Raw genomic sequence first — 21,504 nt, 5'->3', positions numbered from 1 at the left:
TGAGAATATACTGGGAGGGGACCGTTTGAGAATACACTGGAAGGGGAGGGGACTATTTGAGAATACACTGGAAGGGGAGGGGACTGTTTGAGAATACACTGGAAGGGGAGGAGACTATTTGAGAATACACTAGAAGGGGAGGAGACTAATTGAGAATACACTGGAAGGGGAGGGGACTATTTGAGAATACACTGGAAGGGGAGGGGACTGTTTGAGAATACACTGGAAGGGGAGGGGACTGTTTGAGAATACACTGGAAGGGGAGGGGACTGTTTGAGAATACACTGGAAGGGGAGGGGACTGTTTGAGAATACACTGGAAGGGGAGGGGACTGTTTGAGAATACACTGGAAGGGGAGGGGACTGTTTGAGAATACACTGGAAGGGGAGGGGACTGTTTGAGAATACACTGGAAGGGGAGGGGACTGTTTGAGAATACACTGGAAGGGGAGGGGACTATTTGAGAATACACTGGAAGGGGAGGGGAGTATTTGAGAATACACTGGAAGGGGAGGGGACTATTTGAGAATACACTGGAAGGGGACTGTTTGAGAATAGGAGAGGACTATCTGAGAGTACAGCAAAAGTAATGGGTGGGGCTGTTAGAGTACACGGATTGGGGTTAACTATTTTGGTAACACGATTGATGCAAGAATTACTAACCTTTGCAGAATTAACCCCAGAAATGCTAGAAGATTTTTTTGGGACTCCAATCGTTGACATTCATGATACTGTGAGTTAATGGCAGGCCTCCCCATAAATGAATCAATATTACAAGGTAGGATTTTATGAATATGAACATTTGATTTGATGCGGTCATACCCCATCAAACAAGCAGGCACTGCCATGTGAGCACACTGTCAGCACTGGGGAGAACACTTGGTACCTGATGTAGAAAGTGACATCACACTGGTCACCAGCCAATAGCAGGGCAGCATGCAGCGATAAGAACGTGCATATTGCAAACACAGAGGCCCTCTGGCACTCACCAACCGCAAGTTCCTGATAACGTCACGCTCCCTCGGCTACCCAGCAAGAGGCAGTGCAAGAAGGGTAAAGGGACAGGGTAAAGGTCAGGGCAGTATAGCAAACAGGTATTAAAAAAGAAAGGAATAGAACTAGTAAAATAAGCGTTAATAGGTTAAGAACAGACATAAAAAATAGAGAGAAATGCGGGGTGATTATATTACACAGCCTAAAGCAGGTGGTCAACATATCGCACCCCAAAAACTAAACTTCTGACCATCCCTCGAACCCAAACTTATGGCTGACAGAATGATAAGAGTTCTAGTTGTAGACCTAGAGGGCTGGGAGATGGCCCATTATGTACCAGCCAATATGTCACATTTCGCCTGTCCCCTATAGTACCGAGTGATGCCTACATGCCAGTCTGTGCGAGGTGAGTGTCCATTCTATTCAGCTGCCTTCAATGATTTTACAAGCCACATGTACCGGTCAAACACGCTCAGTGATTTGGACTCATGGATCCTGCAGCAAGAGGCGCACAGATTCACTAACTCCGTTCGGGAGATTTTAGCGTTCCTGATTCTGAGCCAGAAACAATGAGCATGGGATCTGGTTCCTGACGTAGACAAAAGCAACTGGAAATATGCACGCCCCTTTCTAAAAGATCCCACTGGGCATTCACGAATTATGAAAATAAGGAACAGCCCGGGTCACAGACCATGTAAAAGGTACAGTCAAAGGAATGACAACCTGCAGATTCATTTCCTTTCATCAACAGGACACAATCCACCTCTTTCCTGGCCCGTACAATGCACCCGCTGGTTCCCACAGAGGCGGCTGAGCAATGCCTTCAATTCCTCACATTTCCTGCTTTTTACCCCCCAATGTCCTTTCTTTGCTTTCTGGTAAATTTGGGAATAATTATCTACTTTCAAATTGTCCGTCGGTATCAGTAAGCTGAAAGATGAGCTATTTGTTCTGATTCAGGTATTCTTGTCTGGTTTAATCTTTTCCATGTCACAGAGGACAGAATTTTGCACTTTTCCTATTAGACAGGGTCTGAAAAAGCCTGTTAAATACACTATAACCCCCGTAAATACAGAGCATCCCTGCTGTAACCCCCCCTAAATACAGAGCGCTGTAACCTCCCCGAAATACCGAGCATCCCTGCTGTAACCCCCCCGAAATACAGAGCGCTGTAACCTCCCCGAAATACCGAGCGTCCCTGCTGTAACCCCCCGAAATACCGAGCGCTGTAACCCCCCCTAAATACAGAGCGCTGTAACCCCCGTAAATACAGAGCATCTCTGCTGTAACCCCCCTAAATACAGAGCGCTGTAACCCCCCTAAATACAGAGCGCTGTAACCCCCCTAAATACAGAGCGCTGTAACCCCCCGAAATACCGAGCGCTGTAACCCCCCGAAATACCGAGCGCTGTAACCCCCCGAAATACCGAGCGCTGTAACCCCCCGAAATACCGAGCGCTGTAACCCCCCGAAATACCGAGCGCTGTAACCCCCCGAAATACCGAGCGCTGTAACCCCCCGAAATACCGAGCGCTGTAACCCCCCCGAAATACCGAGCGCTGTAACCCCCCCGAAATACCGAGCGCTGTAACCCCCCGAAATACCGAGCGCTGTAACCCCCCGAAATACAGAGCGCTGTAACCCCCCGAAATACAGAGCGCTGTAACCCCCCGAAATACCGAGCGTCCCTGCTGTAACCCCCTAAATACAGAGCGCTGTAACCCCCCCTAAATACAGAGCGCCCTGCTGTAACCCCCCCTAAATACAGAGCGCTACCTGCAGCTTTAAATGGGCACTTCGGATACCGTCGAAGTACTCGTCGAAACGGTCGAAGTCGTCGAAGTGCACGGCATCGAACAAAGGACCACGTGGCGGCGGCCATTTTACCTTCGAACACCGCCGACCCGTACCATCCGCTCCACTTCGACACTTCGACTAACGTCGAAGTACCGAACACCCTTCGAACGGGACTTAGCTGTTTTTATGCCAGAAATTGACCGACCGCACAGCCCAAATCTATGGAACTGTTTTGGGCAGGAAAATGTGCTTGCGGTCGGTCATAAAGGGACCTCCAGCTAACTTTTGATCTACTGGAGGGATTGGGACCATTTTTGAAAGTATTACCAATTGAAGTATGCTGATCACGAAAATGCATGTTTTATGTTTGTAGCACTAATATTGCAGGAGTTATAAATATTGGGTAACAGTTATATTTGAAACTGTACAATAATGGGATTATGTGTCACACTAAGGGGAGGGGATGTGGGGGATGTACCCATGATACTATTGGTTGTTTTATGCCTCCCCCGGGGTGTGGCCTGTATGTGTACATTTGGAATAAAAGGCAGGCTGGATGTAACAGCCAGCAGTTCTGCTCCTGAAACTGTGTGTCGTCCAGTTATTGGGATTGCGATGGGGATACTGCTGTATGATTTTACCTGCTAGAAACCTTGCCTGTGGACTTATCATCACCTTGTTCCTGAGCCTCACTGGGATCGCTAGTGGAGAATAGCTGTGGAAGATCGGCTCTCCGCTACATTGGTTGGCAGCGCTGGGATCCAGACTCACAGAGGAACAAGCGTAAATGGAGTACGGATGGAGATTGATTTTTCTGCGCTAAAACGCTCCACGCTAAAGGACCTCCTAGAGGCAAGGGGTATACAAGCGGGCAACAAGAAGAAAGCGGTACTTGTTACAGAACTCATGGCAGAGTACAGAATGGAGGGCGATTCAGTTCCTGCACAGAGGGAGCCGGGAGGAACACCACAAGAATCGGAATTCCAGAGGCAGGTTCAGTTCAGGCTATCCCTTTATGGGGAAAACCCCCCAGCAGAAAATATTACCAGGACAGTGTCCGAGGTACAAGAATTCATCCTAAGGACACAGGCGACAACAGTTCCAGAACAAAGCTCTGCAAGTAATGTGCCACAGGAAGGTAAGCCTAAAATACCGTACCAGGCTTTTAAAACATATGTGGAGGCAGAGGAAGATATATACGCTTTCCTGCAAGATTTTGAGAGACTGTGTGCACTGCATAAAATTAACGCAGAGGACTGGGTACCTATTTTGGCCGGAAGGTTAACCGGGAGGGCAGCAGAGGCATATCGGACTGTACCTAATGAGGAAATACGGAATTACAGCAAAGTAAAGGAAATTATACTTGCCAGGTATGCTATAACACCAGAAGCATACCGGCGGAGATTCCGGGATTTAAAGAAAGTAGAGAAGGACTCGCACGCAGAGTGGGCATGCCGATTACAGAGGGCAGCACTCGGGTGGGTGCAAGCTAGCAAGGCACGTTCTATGGAGGATGTAATACTGATGGAGTAGTTCTATGAAGGAGTAACCAGTGAGGTCCAGGAATGGGTAATTGCTGATGGAGTAGTTCTATGAAGGAGTAACCAGTGAGGTCCAGGAATGGGTAAGGGACAGAAACCCTACCTCCCTCACCGAGGCTGCTAGAAAAGCAGATGACTACCTGGATGCCCGCAGGCAACAAAAACCTGCAGCTCCAAAAGCAACTTTTAAAACATTCGGGGGAACCACCTACACCCCAGCTCCACCGAGACCACTACCACCACCCGCTGCACAGCCCAGGTTCCGACAACCCACCGCTGGCCCCTGTCATCACTGCCAGAAGTGGGGACATTATAAAAGGGAATGCCCACAGCTGCGGGACCGTTCCACCTGGATTCGGCCAGGCCCACCTCCACCCAGGGCGGCCGCAGCCCACCACTACCAGGACCTAGTTGCCACCCCGTATGGTTCCGCAGTCCCCATTACCACTGTGGAACAATGGGAGGTACTGCACGAGGCAGATCCTGTCCAGGCCAATGTGGACAATCTACGGCACCATCGACAGACCGTATATCTGAATGGTACAGCAGTCCGGGGGTTACGAGATTCGGGAGCCACCATCACTTTGGTACAGAGCCACCTGATTTCAGATCAGGCAAAACTGATCAGGCAAACTGATCAGAACAGATCAGGCAAAACTATATGGCCCTGATACAGTGACATTAATAGCTGTGACTATACACTGTATGGCCCTGGGACAGTGACATTAATAGCTGTGACTATACACTGTATGGCCCTGGGACAGTGACATTAATAGCTGTGACTATACACTGTATGGCCCTGGGACAGTGACATTAATAGCTGTGACTATACACTGTATGGCCCTGATACAGTGACATTAATAGCTGTGACTATACACTGTATGGCCCTGATACAGTGACATTAATAGCTGTGACTATACACTGTATGGCCCTGATGCAGCGACATTAATAGCTGTGACTATACACTGTATGGCCCTGATACAGTGACATTAATAGCTGTGACTATACACTGTATGGCCCTGATACTGTGACATTAATAGCTGTGACTATACACTGTATGGCCCTGATACAGTGACATTAATAGCTGTGACTATACACTGTATGGCCCTGATACAGTGACATTAATAGCTGTGACTATACACTGTATGGCCCTGATACTGTGACATTAATAGCTGTGACTATACACTGTATGGCCCTGATACTGTGACATTAATAGCTGTGACTATACACTGTATGGCCCTGATACAGTGACATTAATAGCTGTGACTATACACTGTATGGCCCTGATACTGTGACATTAATAGCTGTGACTATACACTGTATGGCCCTGATACAGGGACATTGATAGCTGTGACTATACACTGTATGGCCCTGGGACAGTGACATTAATAGCTGTGACTATACACTGTATGGCCCTGATACAGTGACATTAATAGCTGTGACTATACACTGTATGGCCCTGATACAGGGACATTAATAGCTGTGACTATACACTGTATGGCCCTGATACAGTGACATTAATAGCTGTGACTATACACTGTATGGCCCTGATACTGTGACACTAATAGCTGTGACTATACACTGTATGGCCCTGATACAGGGACATTAATAGCTGTGACTATACACTGTATGGCCCTGGGACAGTGACATTAATAGCTGTGACTATACACTGTATGGCCCTGATACAGTGACATTAATAGCTGTGACTATACACTGTATGGCCCTGATACAGGGACATTAATAGCTGTGACTATACACTGTATGGCCCTGGGACAGTGACATTAATAGCTGTGACTATACACTGTATGGCCCTGATACAGTGACATTAATAGCTGTGACTATACACTGTATGGCCCTGATACAGTGACATTAATAGCTGTGACTATACACTGTATGGCCCTGGGACAGTGACATTAATAGCTGTGACTATACACTGTATGGCCCTGATACAGTGACATTAATAGCTGTGACTATACACTGTATGGCCCTGGTACTGTGACATTAATAGCTGTGACTATACACTGTATGGCCCTGATACAGTGACATTAATAGCTGTGACTATACACTGTATGGCCCTGGGACAGTGACATTAATAGCTGTGACTATACACTGTTTGGCCCTGATACAGTGACATTAATAGCTGTGACTATACACTGTATGGCCCTGATACAGTGACATTAATAGCTGTGACTATACACTGTATGGCCCTTATACAGTGACATTAATAGCTGTGACTATACACTGTATGGCCCTGATACAGTGACATTAATAGCTGTGACTATACACTGTATGGCCCTGATACAGTGACATTAATAGCTGTGACTATACACTGTATGGCCCTGATACAGTGACATTAATAGCTGTGACTATACACTGTATGGCCCTGGGACAGTGACATTAATAGCTGTGACTATACACTGTATGGCCCTGATACAGTGACATTAATAGCTGTGACTATACACTGTATGGCCCTGGGACAGTGACATTAATAGCTGTGACTATACACTGTATGGCCCTGATACAGTGACATTAACAGCTGTGACTATACACTGTATGGCCCTGATACAGTGACATTAATAGCTGTGACTATACACTGTATGGCCCTGATACTGTGACATTAATAGCTGTGACTATACACTGTATGGCCCTGATGCAGGGACATTAATAGCTGTGACTATACACTGTATGGCCCTGATACAGTGACATTAATAGCTGTGACTATACACTGTATGGCCCTGGTACTGTGACATTAATAGCTGTGACTATACACTGTATGGCCCTGATACAGTGACATTAATAGCTGTGACTATACACTGTATGGCCCTGATACTGTGACACTAATAGCTGTGACTATACACTGTATGGCCCTGATACTGTGACATTAATAGCTGTGACTATACACTGTATGGCCCTGATACAGTGACATTAATAGCTGTGACTATACACTGTATGGCCCTGATACAGTGACATTAATAGCTGTGACTATACACTGTATGGCCCTGATACTGTGACATTAATAGCTGTGACTATACACTGTATGGCCCTGGGACAGTGACATTAATAGCTGTGACTATACACTGTATGGCCCTGATACAGTGACACTAATAGCTGTGACTATACACTGTATGGCCCTGATACAGTGACATTAATAGCTGTGACTATACACTGTATGGCCCTGATACAGTGACATTAATAGCTGTGCCTATACACTGTATGGCCCTGATACTGTGACATTAATAGCTGTGACTATACACTGTATGGCCCTGGGACAGTGACATTAATAGCTGTGACTATACACTGTATGACCCTGGGACAGTGACATTAATAGCTGTGACTATACACTGTATGGCCCTGATACAGTGACATTAATAGCTGTGACTATACACTGTATGGCCCTGGGACAGTGACATTAATAGCTGTGACTATACACTGTATGGCCCTGATACTGTGACATTAATAGCTGTGACTATACACTGTATGGCCCTGGGACAGTGACATTAATAGCTGTGACTATACACTGTATGACCCTGGGACAGTGACATTAATAGCTGTGACTATACACTGTATGGCCCTGATACAGTGACATTAATAGCTGTGACTATACACTGTATGGCCCTGGGACAGTGACATTAATAGCTGTGACTATACACTGTATGGCCCTGATACAGTGACACTAATAGCTGTGACTATACACTGTATGGCCCTGATACAGGGACATTAATAGCTGTGAATACACTGTATGGCCCTGATACAGTGACATTAATAGCTGTGACTATACACTGTATGGCCCTGGTACTGTGACATTAATAGCTGTGACTATACACTGTATGGCCCTGGGACAGTGACATTAATAGCTGTGACTATACACTGTATGGCCCTGATACAGTGACATTAATAGCTGTGACTATACACTGTATGGCCCTGATACAGTGACATTAATAGCTGTGACTATACACTGTATGGCCCTGATACAGTGACATTAATAGCTGTGACTATACACTGTATGGCCCTGATACAGTGACATTAATAGCTGTGACTATACACTGTATGGCCCTGATACAGTGACATTAATAGCTGTGACTATACACTGTATGGCCCTGATACAGTGACATTAATAGCTGTGACTATACACTGTATGGCCCTGATACAGTGACATTAATAGCTGTGACTATACACTGTATGGCCCTGATACAGTGACATTAATAGCTGTGACTATACACTGTATGGCCCTGATACAGTGACATTAATAGCTGTGAATACACACTGTACCCCACTATTTGACAATAAAGGGTGTTAGGGGAGACAAAGCAGACTCGGGAGCCAGCAGTGGGAAAAAAGGAGCAGGCAAACTTTCAAAGCTAAACATCAAATGTTGTGAAAAATGATTTGAATAATTAGTGGTTAGTTATAAAGTAATGTTATTCCGTGGGCTCATGGGGTCAGAGGACAGAGGTGGGTAGCAAAAGCTGAGAGAGAGAGAGCAGATTGAAGGAGGTTAGTAGTGAGACAGTAAGGAAAGGCCATTCAGCCCTGCAGAAGCTGCGCTCCAGGATTACGTGGAGCGGTGTAGACCTCACTTACCAGGGTCTCTCCGGATAACACCTCCAGGAGCGAGATAAGATTGTGTCCATCTCGCAAATCTTCATACAAATCGTTCACATGACGCTGGGCCTGAGAACAATATGAGATTATTAACTCTGCAGTCAGACAAGAACCCCTACTATGCAAACCCCAGGGTTCCATGCACCCCAAAACACGCACCATAATAAACAAGAACAATGCCGTAATAACAGGTTCTCTTATCAAAGTTCACCACTGAGATAGGACTAGACGGTTGCAGCATTTTATGACCGACTATAATTAATAAAGGTGCCAACATGTTCTGCAGAGCTGTACAATAGGATCAGCAACTTTAGTACGTGATGATTTGCAGCTTTTCATCAATCCAGTTTTAACTAAACATTTCAAGGGATTCTCACAGACACCAACATTCAAGCAGGGACTCCAACCATGACATACAATAAAACATCAGTGAGGACAGTAACCTCGTCCCCCAATGCCCTGTTTGCCAAACCCCTGCATCAATACCCTACCTGCCAATCTACATCCATTACAGTGATTGCTTGCACCCACCCATCACCCATCCAGCCTGCCCCATATACCCCACATTTTAATACAGTGCCTGAGCATCACCCGCACCCTCAGTAACCTGCCTGCCTACCCTTACCCCCTCAGTAACTTCCATAAAAGCTACACATTATCTTTGGTGATATTTACAATCACCGGACCCCCATACTGGGCAGACCCCACCATCGAGGCCAACATGGAGCTTATGAGATTATTTGCTGCTGTAACTCCTTCATTGCCACTCAGTAAGGGTTAAGCACTGGCACGAACGTTTATTACATTTAACGCCCTGTGAGCTTTGGCAGAGCAGCATTGAACCTTTTATATGGAATGTCACCTCACCCAGCACCACTTCTTATCTCCTTATTGCATAGCAGATAGGTGTACTAACCCCATGTGTCTCAATAAAACGGAGCCAGACAGGGACACAAACAAGAAGGTAACAGAGTGCTCCCAAAGCTTACAGTCCAGTTATAAGTCAGCATTAAACCCTCCCTACTCTCACTCATAATGAATTAACTTTACCTGCAGGTAATGTCCAACAGCCTCACTTAGCAAACATGGGCCGTAATAATCACGTCCTACGATTTACCCTCAGTAGATCCCATTATCCAGGGACTGACGCCATGTGTCACTCAGCCTAGAAGGACCGGCTTACAGACTGGCAACTACTGACTGGCACGCTGCCGGGAACACAGACAGAATCCAGGCTCTGATAGGCAGTACCCAAAATGCAGGCGGTTATGGCCCTGCTAATAATAAAAAGGCACATTGCAGGGTAACATTGGATAACTGCACCAGAGTAAGTAAATGGGGCCTGGAATCTCTGCCCAGCACATGCCCTGCTCCTCAGAAAGAACAAGTGATTCCCAAGCAGGTACTGATTCCTTCTAGTGGAAGCAACCGCACCCATGAAAAGAGAACCAGGGTTGCAGTGCGAGCTTCAATATCCTGACACTATAACCTGTTAGCAGACGAGCACTTCAATAGACAGTGAGCACTATACGCTATATCCCCACGTCAGTCCCAGGCTGTACATGGGGAAAGCTATACCCAGAGCCCTGCAAATCCCGGGGGAGGGGGGATTCCTGGCTGGGAACGGCTCTGTCTGTATCGGCAGCTATATCCCCACATCAGTCCCAGGCTGGGGAAAGCTATACCCAGAGCCCTGCGAGTTAATTCCTGGCTGGGAACAGCTCTGTCTGTATGGGCAGTAAATCAGGACGTGATGGACGCCCTGTATAATGAGCCAGTGTATTCTGGGCACCAACCCACTTACACCCCTCCACCACCATACGTATGGAAAACATGAAACCACTGCATTCCTGTGTGTGTGTTCTGCTGCAGGGACGCTGCGTTAGTCACAGCTGGAGGACAGGAATATTTCGGGACGTCACGCGCCAGTTTGTATGAGAACGGGATCTGCTCTCCTTTCCCGCTTCACAGACTCATTAACACGCTGGGCAGTGAGTACCACTTAACCAAACTCACTTGGTTCATTTACACTCTCTCTGCAAGGGACCAAAGGTAGGTACTCTCCAACCTACCACAAGGAGGAACTCTCACATTGCCAGAGGAACTCTACCTACCTGCCTGCCACAGACAGGCACTCTACCTACCTACCTGCCTGCCACAGACAGGCACTCTACCTACCTACCTGCCTGCCACAGACAGGCACTCTACCTACCTACCTGCCTGCCACAGACAGGCACTCTACCTACCTACCTGCCTGCCACAGACAGGCACTCTACCTACCTACCTGCCTGCCACAGACAGGCACTCTACCTACCTACCTGCCTGCCACAGACAGGCACTCTACCTACCTACCTGCCTGCCACAGACAGGCACTCTACCTACCTACCTGCCTGCCACAGACAGGCACTCTACCTACCTACCTGCCTGCCACAGACAGGCACTCTACCTACCTACCTGCCTGCCACAGACAGGCACTCTACCTACCTACCTGCCTGCCACAGACAGGCACTCTACCTACCTACCTGCCTGCCACAGACAGGCACTCTACCTACCTACCTGCCTGCCACAGACAGGCACTCTACCTACCTACCTGCCTGCCACAGACAGGCACTCTACCTACCTACCTGCCTGCCACAGACAGGCACTCTACCTACCTACCTGCCTGCCACAGACAGGCACTCTACCTACCTACCTGCCTGCCACAGACAGGCACTCTACCTACCTACCTGCCTGCCACAGACAGGCACTCTACCTACCTACCTGCCTGCCACAGACAGGCACTCTACCTACCTGCCTGCCTGCCACAGACAGGCACTCTACCTACCTGCCTGCCACAGACAGGCACTCTACCTACCTGCCTGCCACAGACAGGCACTCTACCTACCTGCCTGCCACAGACAGGCACTCTACCTACCTGCCTGCCACAGACAGGCACTCTACCTACCTGCCTGCCACAGACAGGCACTCTACCTACCTGCCTGCCACAGACAGGCACTCTACCTACCTGCCTGCCACAGACAGGCACTCTACCTACCTGCCTGCCACAGACAGGCACTCTACCTACCTACCTGCCACAGACAGGCACTCTACCTACCTACCTGCCACAGACAGGCACTCTACCTACCTACCTGCCACAGACAGGAACTCTACCTACCTACCTGCCACAGACAGGCACTCTACCTACCTACCTGCCACAGACAGGCACTCTACCTACCTACCTGCCACAGACAGGCACTCTACCTACCTACCTGCCACAGACAGGCACTCTACCTACCTACCTGCCACAGACAGGCACTCTACCTACCTACCTGCCACAGACAGGCACTCTACCTACCTACCTGCCACAGACAGGCACTCTACCTACCTACCTGCCACAGACAGGCACTCTACCTACCTACCTGCCACAGACAGGCACTCTACCTACCTACCTGCCACAGACAGGCACTCTACCTACCTACCTGCCACAGACAGGCACTCTACCTACCTACCTGCCACAGACAGGCACTCTACCTACCTACCTGCCACAGACAGGCACTCTACCTACCTACCTGCCACAGACAGGCACTCTACCTACCTACCTGCCACAGACAGGCACTCTACCTACCTACCTGCCACAGACAGGCACTCTACCTACCTGCCACAGACAGGCACTCTACCTACCTGCCACAGACAGGCACTCTACCTACCTGCCACAGACAGGCACTCTACCTACCTGCCACAGACAGGCACTCTACCTACCTGCCACAGACAGGCACTCTACCTACCTGCCACAGACAGGCACTCTACCTACCTGCCACAGACAGGCACTCTACCTACCTGCCACAGACAGGCACTCTACCTACCTGCCACAGACAGGCACTCTACCTACCTGCCACAGACAGGCACTCTACCTACCTGCCACAGACAGGCACTCTACCTACCTGCCACAGACAGGCACTCTACCTACCTGCCACAGACAGGCACTCTACCTACCTGCCACAGACAGGCACTCTACCTACCTGCCACAGACAGGCACTCTACCTACCTGCCACAGACAGGCACTCTACCTACCTGCCACAGACAGGCACTCTACCTACCTGCCACAGACAGGCACTCTACCTACCTGCCACAGACAGGCACTCTACCTTCCTGCCACAGACAGGCTCCCTACCTCCCTGCCACAGACAGGCACTCTACCTCCCTGCCACAGACAGGCACTCTACCTACCTACCACAGACAGGCTCCCTACCTACCTACTTACCACAGACAGGCTCTCTACCTACCTACCACAGACAGGCTCTCTACCTACCTACTTACCACAGACAGGCTCTCTACCTACCTACCTACCACAGACAGACACTCTACCACCCTCCCCCCCACCCACATAGGCAAGCTCTCTCCCAAATGTCATGTGTGAAACTGCAGCCAACATTGAGCTATATCGTGGAGTCACTCGTGCCATGCTCAGTGTCAGTATGTCTCTTTTAACAAAGTTCTGGTTATTAAACACACAACCCCTGCATGGGCATCATGCCATCTCATGCCAGTACAATATTAACAAAATTATTTTCAACAAAAGCAGAGAAGAGGAATTTGGGACGAGGGGGTTGTCAGCCATGTGCAAACAACATCACAAGGGGAATGGAAAGAAAAGAAAGATACCAGACAGGAACCTACCTCTGCCCTCCAGTGCTGCCGGGCCAGCGTCAGGGTCGAGATAAATGGGTGGAAATGGGGGACAAAAGAAAGAAGGATGAGAGGAAGGTGGTAGAATTGAGGTTGTTACAAAGAAGGGCAGATAGAGGGGTAGAGACATAGGGGTTCAGATAAAGGGGTAGAGACACAGGGGTGCAGATAGAGGGGTAGAAACACAGGGGTTCAGATAGAGGGGTAGAGACATAGGGGTTCAGATAGAGGGGCAGAGACATAGGGGTTCAGATAGAGGGGTAGAGACACAGGGGTGCAGATAGAGGGGTAGAGACACAGGGGTGCAGATAGAGGGGTAGAGACACAGGGGTGCAGATAGAGGGGTAGAGACACAGGGGTGCAGATAGAGGGGTAGAGACACAGGGGTTCAGATAGAGGGGCAGAGACACAGGGGTGCAGATAGAGGGGTAGAGGCATAGGGGTGCAGATAGAGGGGTAGAGACATAGGGGTGCAGATAGAGGGGTAGAGACATAGGGGTGCAGATAGAGGGGTAGAGACATAGGGGTGCAGATAGAGGGGTAGAGACATAGGGGTGCAGATAGAGGGGTAGAGACATAGGGGTGCAGATAGAGGGGTAGAGACATAGGGGTGCAGATAGAGGGGTAGAGACATAAGGGTGCAGATAGAGGGGTAGAGACATAAGGGTGCAGATAGAGGGGTAGAGACATAAGGGTGCAGATAGAGGGGTAGAGACATAAGGGTGCAGATAGAGGGGTAGAGACATAGGGGTGCAGATAGAGGGGTAGAGACATAGGGGTGCAGATAGAGGGGTAGAGACATAGGGGTGCAGATAGAGGGGTAGAGACAAAGTGGTTCAGATAGAGGGGTAGAGAGACAGGGGTGCAGATAGAGGGGTAGAGACACAGGGGTGCAGATAGAGGGGTAGAGACACAGGGGTTCAGATAGAGGGGCAGAGACATAGGGGTGCAGATAGAGGGGTAGAGGCATAGGGGTGCAGATAGAGGGGTAGAGACATAGCGGTGCAGATAGAGGGGTAGAGACATAGGGGTTCAGATAGAGGGGTAGAGACACAGGGGTGCAGATAGAGGGGTAGAAACACAGGGGTTCAGATAGAGGGGTAGAGACACAGGGGTTCAGATAGAGGGGTAGAGACAGAGGGGTAGAGACACAGGGGTTCAGATAGAGGGGTAGAGACACAGGGGTGCAGATAGAGGGGTAGAAACACAGGGGTGCAGATAGAGGGGTAGAGAGACAGGGGTGCAGATAGAGGGGTAGAGACACAGGGGTGCAGATAGAGGGGTAGAGACACAGGGGTTCAGATAGAGGGGCAGAGACACAGGGGTGCAGATAGAGGGGTAGAGGCATAGCGGTTCAGATAGAGGGGCAGAGACATAGGGGTCCAGGTAGAGGGGTAGATACATAGTGGTTCAGATAGAGGGGTAGAGACAAAAGGGGGGCAGATAGAGGTGTACAGAGGAGCGGAGAGATGGTCAAGTGAGGAGGTGTGAAGATAATGGAGGACATAAAGAGAGTACGTAGATATGTAGAGAGGGAGAGAGAAAGGAAAATGTGAGAGATAATAGATATTTCATATAATAGAATTATAGCCGTTTCTGATAAAGTCACTGTAAAATCTCCCAGTTACAGAAATCAATAAATCCCAGCACACGGCCACATCCTATGAAATTATCAGGGATTCCTTCCTTTATGTTACAAACTGGAGGTTGAGCAAGATTTAAGTAATGTCACGTCTTGGGGATGCAATACCGAAGTTATATCCGGTAAAGCCAGTGTGCGCTATATGTAGTGACCAGGCTAGGTCAGTATAGGCAGTGTACGCTATATGTAGTGACCAGGCTAGGTTAGTATAGGCAGTGTGTGCTATATGTAGTGACAAGGCTAGGTCAGTATAGGCAGTGTGTGCTATATGTAGTGACCAGGCTAGGTTAGTATAGGCAGTGTGTGTTATATGTAGTGACCAGGCTAGGTCAGTATAGGCAGTGTGTGCTATATGTAGTGACCAGGCTAGGTTAGTATAGGCAGTGTGTGCTATATGTAGTGACAAGGCTAGGTGAGTATAGGCAGTGTACGCTATATGTAGTGACAAGGCTAGGTTAGTATAGGCAGTGTGTGCTATATGTAGTGACAAGGCTAGGTCAGTATAGGCAGTGTGTGCTATATGTAGTGACCAGGCTAGGTTAGTATAGGCAGTGTGTGCTATATGTAGTGACCAGGCTAGGTCAGTATAGGCAGTGTGTGCTATATGTAGTGACCAGGCTAGGTTAGTATAGGCAGTGTGTGCTATATGTAGTGACAAGGCTAGGTCAGTATAGGCAGTTAGCGCTATATGTAGTGACAGGGCTAGGTCAGTATAGGCAGTGTACGCTATATGTAGTGACACGGCTAGGTTAGTATAGGCAGTGTGTGCTATATGTAGTGACAAGGCTAGGTCAGTATAGGCAGTGTGCGCTATATGTAGTGACCAGGCTAGGTTAGTATAGGCAGTGTGTGCTATATGTAGTGACCAGGCTAGGTTAGTATAGGCAGTGTGCACTATATGTAGTGACAAGGCTAGGTCAGTATAGGCAGTGTGCGCTATATGTAGTGACACGGCTAGGTCAGTAGGCTAGCGCAGTGTGAGCTATATGTAGTGACAAGGCTAGGTCAGTATAGGCAGTGTAAGCTATATGTAGTGACAAGGCTAGGTCAGTATATGCAGTGTGTGCTATATGTAGGGACAATGCTAGGTCAGTATAGGCAGTGTGCGCTATATGTAGTGACACGGCTAGGTCAGTATAGGCAGTTAGCGCTATATGTAGTGACCAGGCTAGGTTAGTATAGGCAGTGTGCACTATATGTAGTGACCAGGCTAGGTTAGTATAGGCAGTGTGTGCTATATGTAGTGACCAGGCTAGGTTAGTATAGGCAGTGTGCACTATATGTAGTGACAAGGCTAGGTCAGTATAGGCAGTGTGCGCTATATGTAGTGACACGGCTAGGTCAGTAGGCTAGCGCAGTGTGAGCTATATGTAGTGACAAGGCTAGGTCAGTATAGGCAGTGTAAGCTATATGTAGTGACAAGGCTAGGTCAGTATATGCAGTGTGTGCTATATGTAGGGACAATGCTAGGTCAGTATAGGCAGTGTGCGCTATATGTAGTGACACGGCTAGGTCAGTATAGGCAGTTAGCGCTATATGTAGTGACAAGGCTAGGTTAGTATAGGCAGTGTGCGCTATATGTAGTGACAAGGCTAGGTCAGTATAGGCAGTGTGTGCTATATGTAGTGACAAGGCTAGGTCAGTATAGGCAGTGTGTGCTATGTGTAGTGACAAGGCTAGGTCAGTAGGCTAGCACAGTGTGTGCTATATGTAGTGACAAGGCTAGGTCAATATAGGCAGTGTACGCTATATCAAGTGACAAGGCTAGGTCAGTATAGGCAGTGCACGCTATATGTAGTGACAAAGCTAGGTAGGCAGTGTACGCTATATGTAGTGACAAGGCTAGGTCAGTATATGCAGTGTGTGCTATATGTAGGGACAATGCTAGGTCAGTATAGGCAGTGTGCGCTATATGTAGTGACACGGCTAGGTTAGTATAGGCAGTGTGCGCTATATGTAGTGACAAGGCTAGGTCAGTATAGGCAGTGTGCGCTATATGTAGTGACAAGGATAGGTTAGTATAGGCAGTGTGCGCTATATGTAGTGACAAGGCTAGGTCAGTATAGGCAGTGTGCGCTATATGTAGTGACAAGGCTAGGTCAGTAGGCTAGCGCAGTGTGTGCTATATGTAGTGACAAGGCTAGGTCAGTATAGACAGTGTATGCTATATGTAGTGACAAGGCTAGGTCAGTATAGGCAGTGTGTGCTATATGTAGTGACAAGGCTAGGTCAGTATAGGCAGTGTGCGCTATGAGTAGTGACAAGGCTAGGTCAGTATAGGCAGTGTGTGCTATATGTAGGGACAAGGCTAGGTCAGTATAGGCAGTGTGTGCTATATGTAGGGACAAGGCTAGGTCAGTATAGGCAGTGTGCGCTATATGTAGTGACAAGGCTAGGTCAGTATAGGCAGTGTGCGCTATATGTAGTGACAAGGCTAGGTCAGTATAGGCAGTGTACGCTATATGTAGTGACAAGGCTAGGTCAGTATAGGCAGTGTGCGCTATATGTAGTGACAAGGCTAGGTCAGTATAGGCAGTGTACGCTATATGTAGTGACAAGGCTAGGTCAGTATAGGCAGTGTACGCTATATGTAGTGACAAGGCTAGGTCAGTATAGGCAGTGTGTGCTATGTGTAGTGACAAGGCTAGGTCAGTAGGCTAGCACAGTGTGTGCTATATGTAGTGACAAGGCTAGGTCAGTATAGGCAGTGTACGCTATATGTAGTGACAAAGCTAGGTCAGTAGGCTAGCACAGTGTGTGCTATATGTAGTGACAAGCATTGCAATACACTAATGAGCATAAGGTGCGAACCTTGTAAAATGCTCTTTTAACCCCTTAAGGACCAAACCTCTGGAATAAAAGGGAATCATGACATGTCACGTGTCCTTAAGGCGTTAAAAGAAGAATTTAAAACCTCTGCTTGCTTGAGAAAATTGTGTCTGTAAATAACACTTTCAGGGGTCACATAGCCCACACATCTTAAAGGGTTTCATATTTTAAAGCCTGGCATAGCCTAGGGGCCCAACCCTGAACAGAGAACAGGGGGCAGCAGTGTGAGCGATTTCCCGGCTGCAAGCCGAGCGGTGGGGGTACAACGCGCACATACTGGTGTGATTCAGAGATGAACAGTCACCACAGTCGGGGGGGGCGGGGGGGGGGGGGCATTCCAAAATGAACAGCTCTAAATTACACGTGACAATATAACTAAGGATGCAAATTCAACATCTCACGAATATTACAAATGGAACACAGTGTGGGGGCAATACGATTTGGATGAGTGCCCGTGTATGGTGTGCTCAGCGAGGGGTGCCAGCCCGCGTATGGCGTGCTCAGCGAGGGGGGCCCGCGTTTGGTGCGCTCCGCGAAGGGTGCATGTGCATTATGCGCTCAGCGAGGGGGGCCCGCGTATGGCGCGCTCAGCGAGGGGGGCCCGCGTATGGCGCGCTCAGCGAGTGGGGCCCGCGTATGGCGCGCTCAGCGAGTGGGGCCCGCGTATGGCGCGCTCAGCGAGGGGTGCATTTGCATTATGCGCTCAGCCAAGGTGAAAGACAATGAAGCTTCCTGAGTAATCCCTCACCCCCTCAGTTTTATAAGCTTTATATATGAAAACTTAAAGTAAATAAATATTTGTGTGTTTCTTAGCAAGTGACTGCCACTTCCTGAGTGATTCACCAGCTGCTGCCTTGGCAAATTGGCTCCATTTCCTCTGTGGTGGAATCTGTGTGTTATGTCTTTCTTATTATTAGTGCAAGAAAATTGGAGTCCAGTTCTTTATGACTAAAACCACATCACCATAACAACCGGTACCGTAACTATCAGAACTAGCAGCCACATTACCCCAACAGCCGGTACTGTAACTATCGCAACCAGCAGCCACATTACCCCAACAGCCGGTACTGTAACTATCGCAACCAGCAGCCACATTACCCCAACAGCCGGTACCATAACTATCAGAACCAGCAGCCACATTACCCAAACAGCCGGTACAGTAACTATCAGAACCAGCAGCCACATTACCCCAACAGCCGGTACCGTAACCATCACAACCAGCAGCCACATTACCCAAACAGCCGGTACTGTAACTACCACAACCAGCAGCCACATTACCCCAACAGCCGGTACCGTAACCATCACAACCAGCAGCCACATTACCCAAACAGCCGGTACCGTAACTATCAGAACCAGCAGCCACATTACCCCAACAGCCAGTACCGTAACTATCAGAACCAGCAGCCACATTACCCAAACAGCCGGTACAGTAACCATCACAACCAGCAGCCACATTACACAAACAGGCGGTACCGTAACTATCAGAACCAGCAGCCACATTACCCCAACAGCCGGTACCGTAAATATCACAACCAGAAGCCACATTACCCCAACAGCCGGTACCGTAACCATCACAACCAGCAGCCACATTACCCCAACAGCCGGTACTGTAACCATCACAACCAGCAGCCACATCACCCCAACAGCCGGTACCGTAACTATCAGAACCAATGCAAGCCTCCCTCCGCTCGCTGCACAGAAAGCACAATGCAAGCCTCCCTCTGCTCGCTGCACAGAAAGCGCAATGCGAGCCTCCCTCCGTTCGCTGCACAGAAAGCGCAATGCGAGCCTCCCTCCGCTCGCTGCACAGGAAGCGCAATGCGAGCCTCCCTCCGCTCGCTGCACAGAAAGCGCAATGCAAGCCTCCCTCCGCTAGCTGCACAGAAAGCGCAATGCAAGCCTCCCTCCGCTCGCTGCACAGAAAGTGCAACGTGAGCCTCCCTCCGCTCGCTGCACAGAAAGCGCAATGCGAGCCAACCTCCGCTCGCTGCACAGAAAGCACAATGCGAGCCTCCCTCCGCTCGCTGCACAGAAAGCGCAGTGCGAGCCTCCCTCCGCTAGCTGCACAGAAAGCGCTATGCGAGCCTCCCTCCGCTCGCTGCACAGAAAGTGCAATGTGAGCCTCCCTCCGCTCGCTGCACAGAAAGCGCAATGCAAGCCAACCTCCGCTCGCTGCACAGAAAGCGCAATGCGAGCCAACCTCCGCTCGCTGCACAGAAAGCGCAATGCGAGCCTCCCTCCGCTCGCTGCACAGAAAGCGCAATGTGAGCCTCCCTCTGCTCGCTGCACAGAAAGTGCGAGGAGAGCATCCCTCCGCTCGCTGCACAGAAAGCGCAATGCGAGCCTCCCTCCGCTGACTGCATAGAAAGCGCAATGCGAGCCTCCCTCCGCTGGCTGCACAGGACGCGCAATGTGAGCCTCCCTCCGCTGGCTGCACAGAAAGCACAATGCGAGCCTCCCTCTGCTGGCTGCACAGAAAGCAAAAGCGAGGAGTCAAACGGTGTCAATAATACAATAATACGGTGCAGAATAAGCTCCAGACCCCCATGCAGTGTGATACACCCCAGCCTTTTGCCGTTAAATATGTTTTTCTAGCTGGATTTCTCCAGTGTTGAGAACTTCTTACTCACCTTAATTAGATGTTTGTTTACCCATTTGGTAAATGTTTTCTTTTGCACCCGATCCCTTTCATCTGCAGAAACAGAGAAGAGGAAAATTTAAGGAAAATCAACATAAAAAAACAAAAACAATTAGTACATATAAACATCCCACCTACTAATCTCCCACAAACTCCAGCCAGATCCGGTACTGCCAGGCCTGCTAATCTCCCATAAACCCCCAGCCAGATCCGGTACTGCCAGGCCTGCTAATCTCCCATACACCCCCAGCCAGATCCGGTACTGCCAGGCCTGCTAATCGCCCATACACCCCCAGCCAGATCCGGTACTGCCAGGCCTGCTAATCTCCCATACACCCCCAGCCAGATCCAGTACTGCCAGACCTGCTAATCTCCCATACACCCCCAGCCAGATCCGGTACTGCCAGGCCTGCTAATCTCCCATACACCCCAGCCAGTTCCGGTACTGCCAGGCCTGCTAATCTTCCATACACCCCCAGCCAGATCCGGTACTGCCAGGCCTGCTAATCTCCCTTACACCCCCAGCCAGATCCGGTACTGCCAGGCCTGCTAATCTCCCATACACCCCCAGCCAGATCCGGTACTGCCAGGCCTGCTAATCTCCCATACACCCCCAGCCAGATCCGGTACTGCCAGGCCTGCTAATCTCCCATACACCCCCAGCCAGATCCGGTACTGCCAAGCCTGCTAATCTCCCATACACCCCCAGCCAGATCCGGTACTGCCAGGCCTGCTAATCTCCCATACACCCCCAGCCAGATCCGGTACTGCCAGGCCTGCTAATCTCCCATACACCCC

At 49.3% G+C, this 21,504-nt stretch overlaps 1 protein-coding gene across 1 annotated transcript in view; it reads right to left on the bottom strand.

Moving 5' to 3' along the window:
• PLEC (plectin) overlaps window positions 1–21,504 on the bottom strand; it is a 556,052-nt gene that overhangs the window by 206,575 nt on the left and 327,973 nt on the right. The window contains exons 3-6 of the mRNA XM_063450946.1: window positions 20,699–20,760; window positions 13,589–13,603; window positions 8,912–9,001; window positions 989–1,024 (exon numbers count right to left, since the gene is read on the bottom strand). Coding sequence (XP_063307016.1) covers window positions 989–1,024; window positions 8,912–9,001; window positions 13,589–13,603; window positions 20,699–20,760 — 203 coding nt within the window. The remainder of the gene's footprint in view (window positions 1–988; window positions 1,025–8,911; window positions 9,002–13,588; window positions 13,604–20,698; window positions 20,761–21,504) is intronic.

Source organism: Pelobates fuscus, chromosome 4, assembly GCF_036172605.1.
Source record: "Pelobates fuscus isolate aPelFus1 chromosome 4, aPelFus1.pri, whole genome shotgun sequence".
NCBI classification, from domain to species: domain Eukaryota; kingdom Metazoa; phylum Chordata; class Amphibia; order Anura; family Pelobatidae; genus Pelobates; species Pelobates fuscus.
The sequence above is the reverse complement of the archived record's forward strand: the minus strand, read 5'-3'. Positions and strand labels throughout refer to the sequence as shown.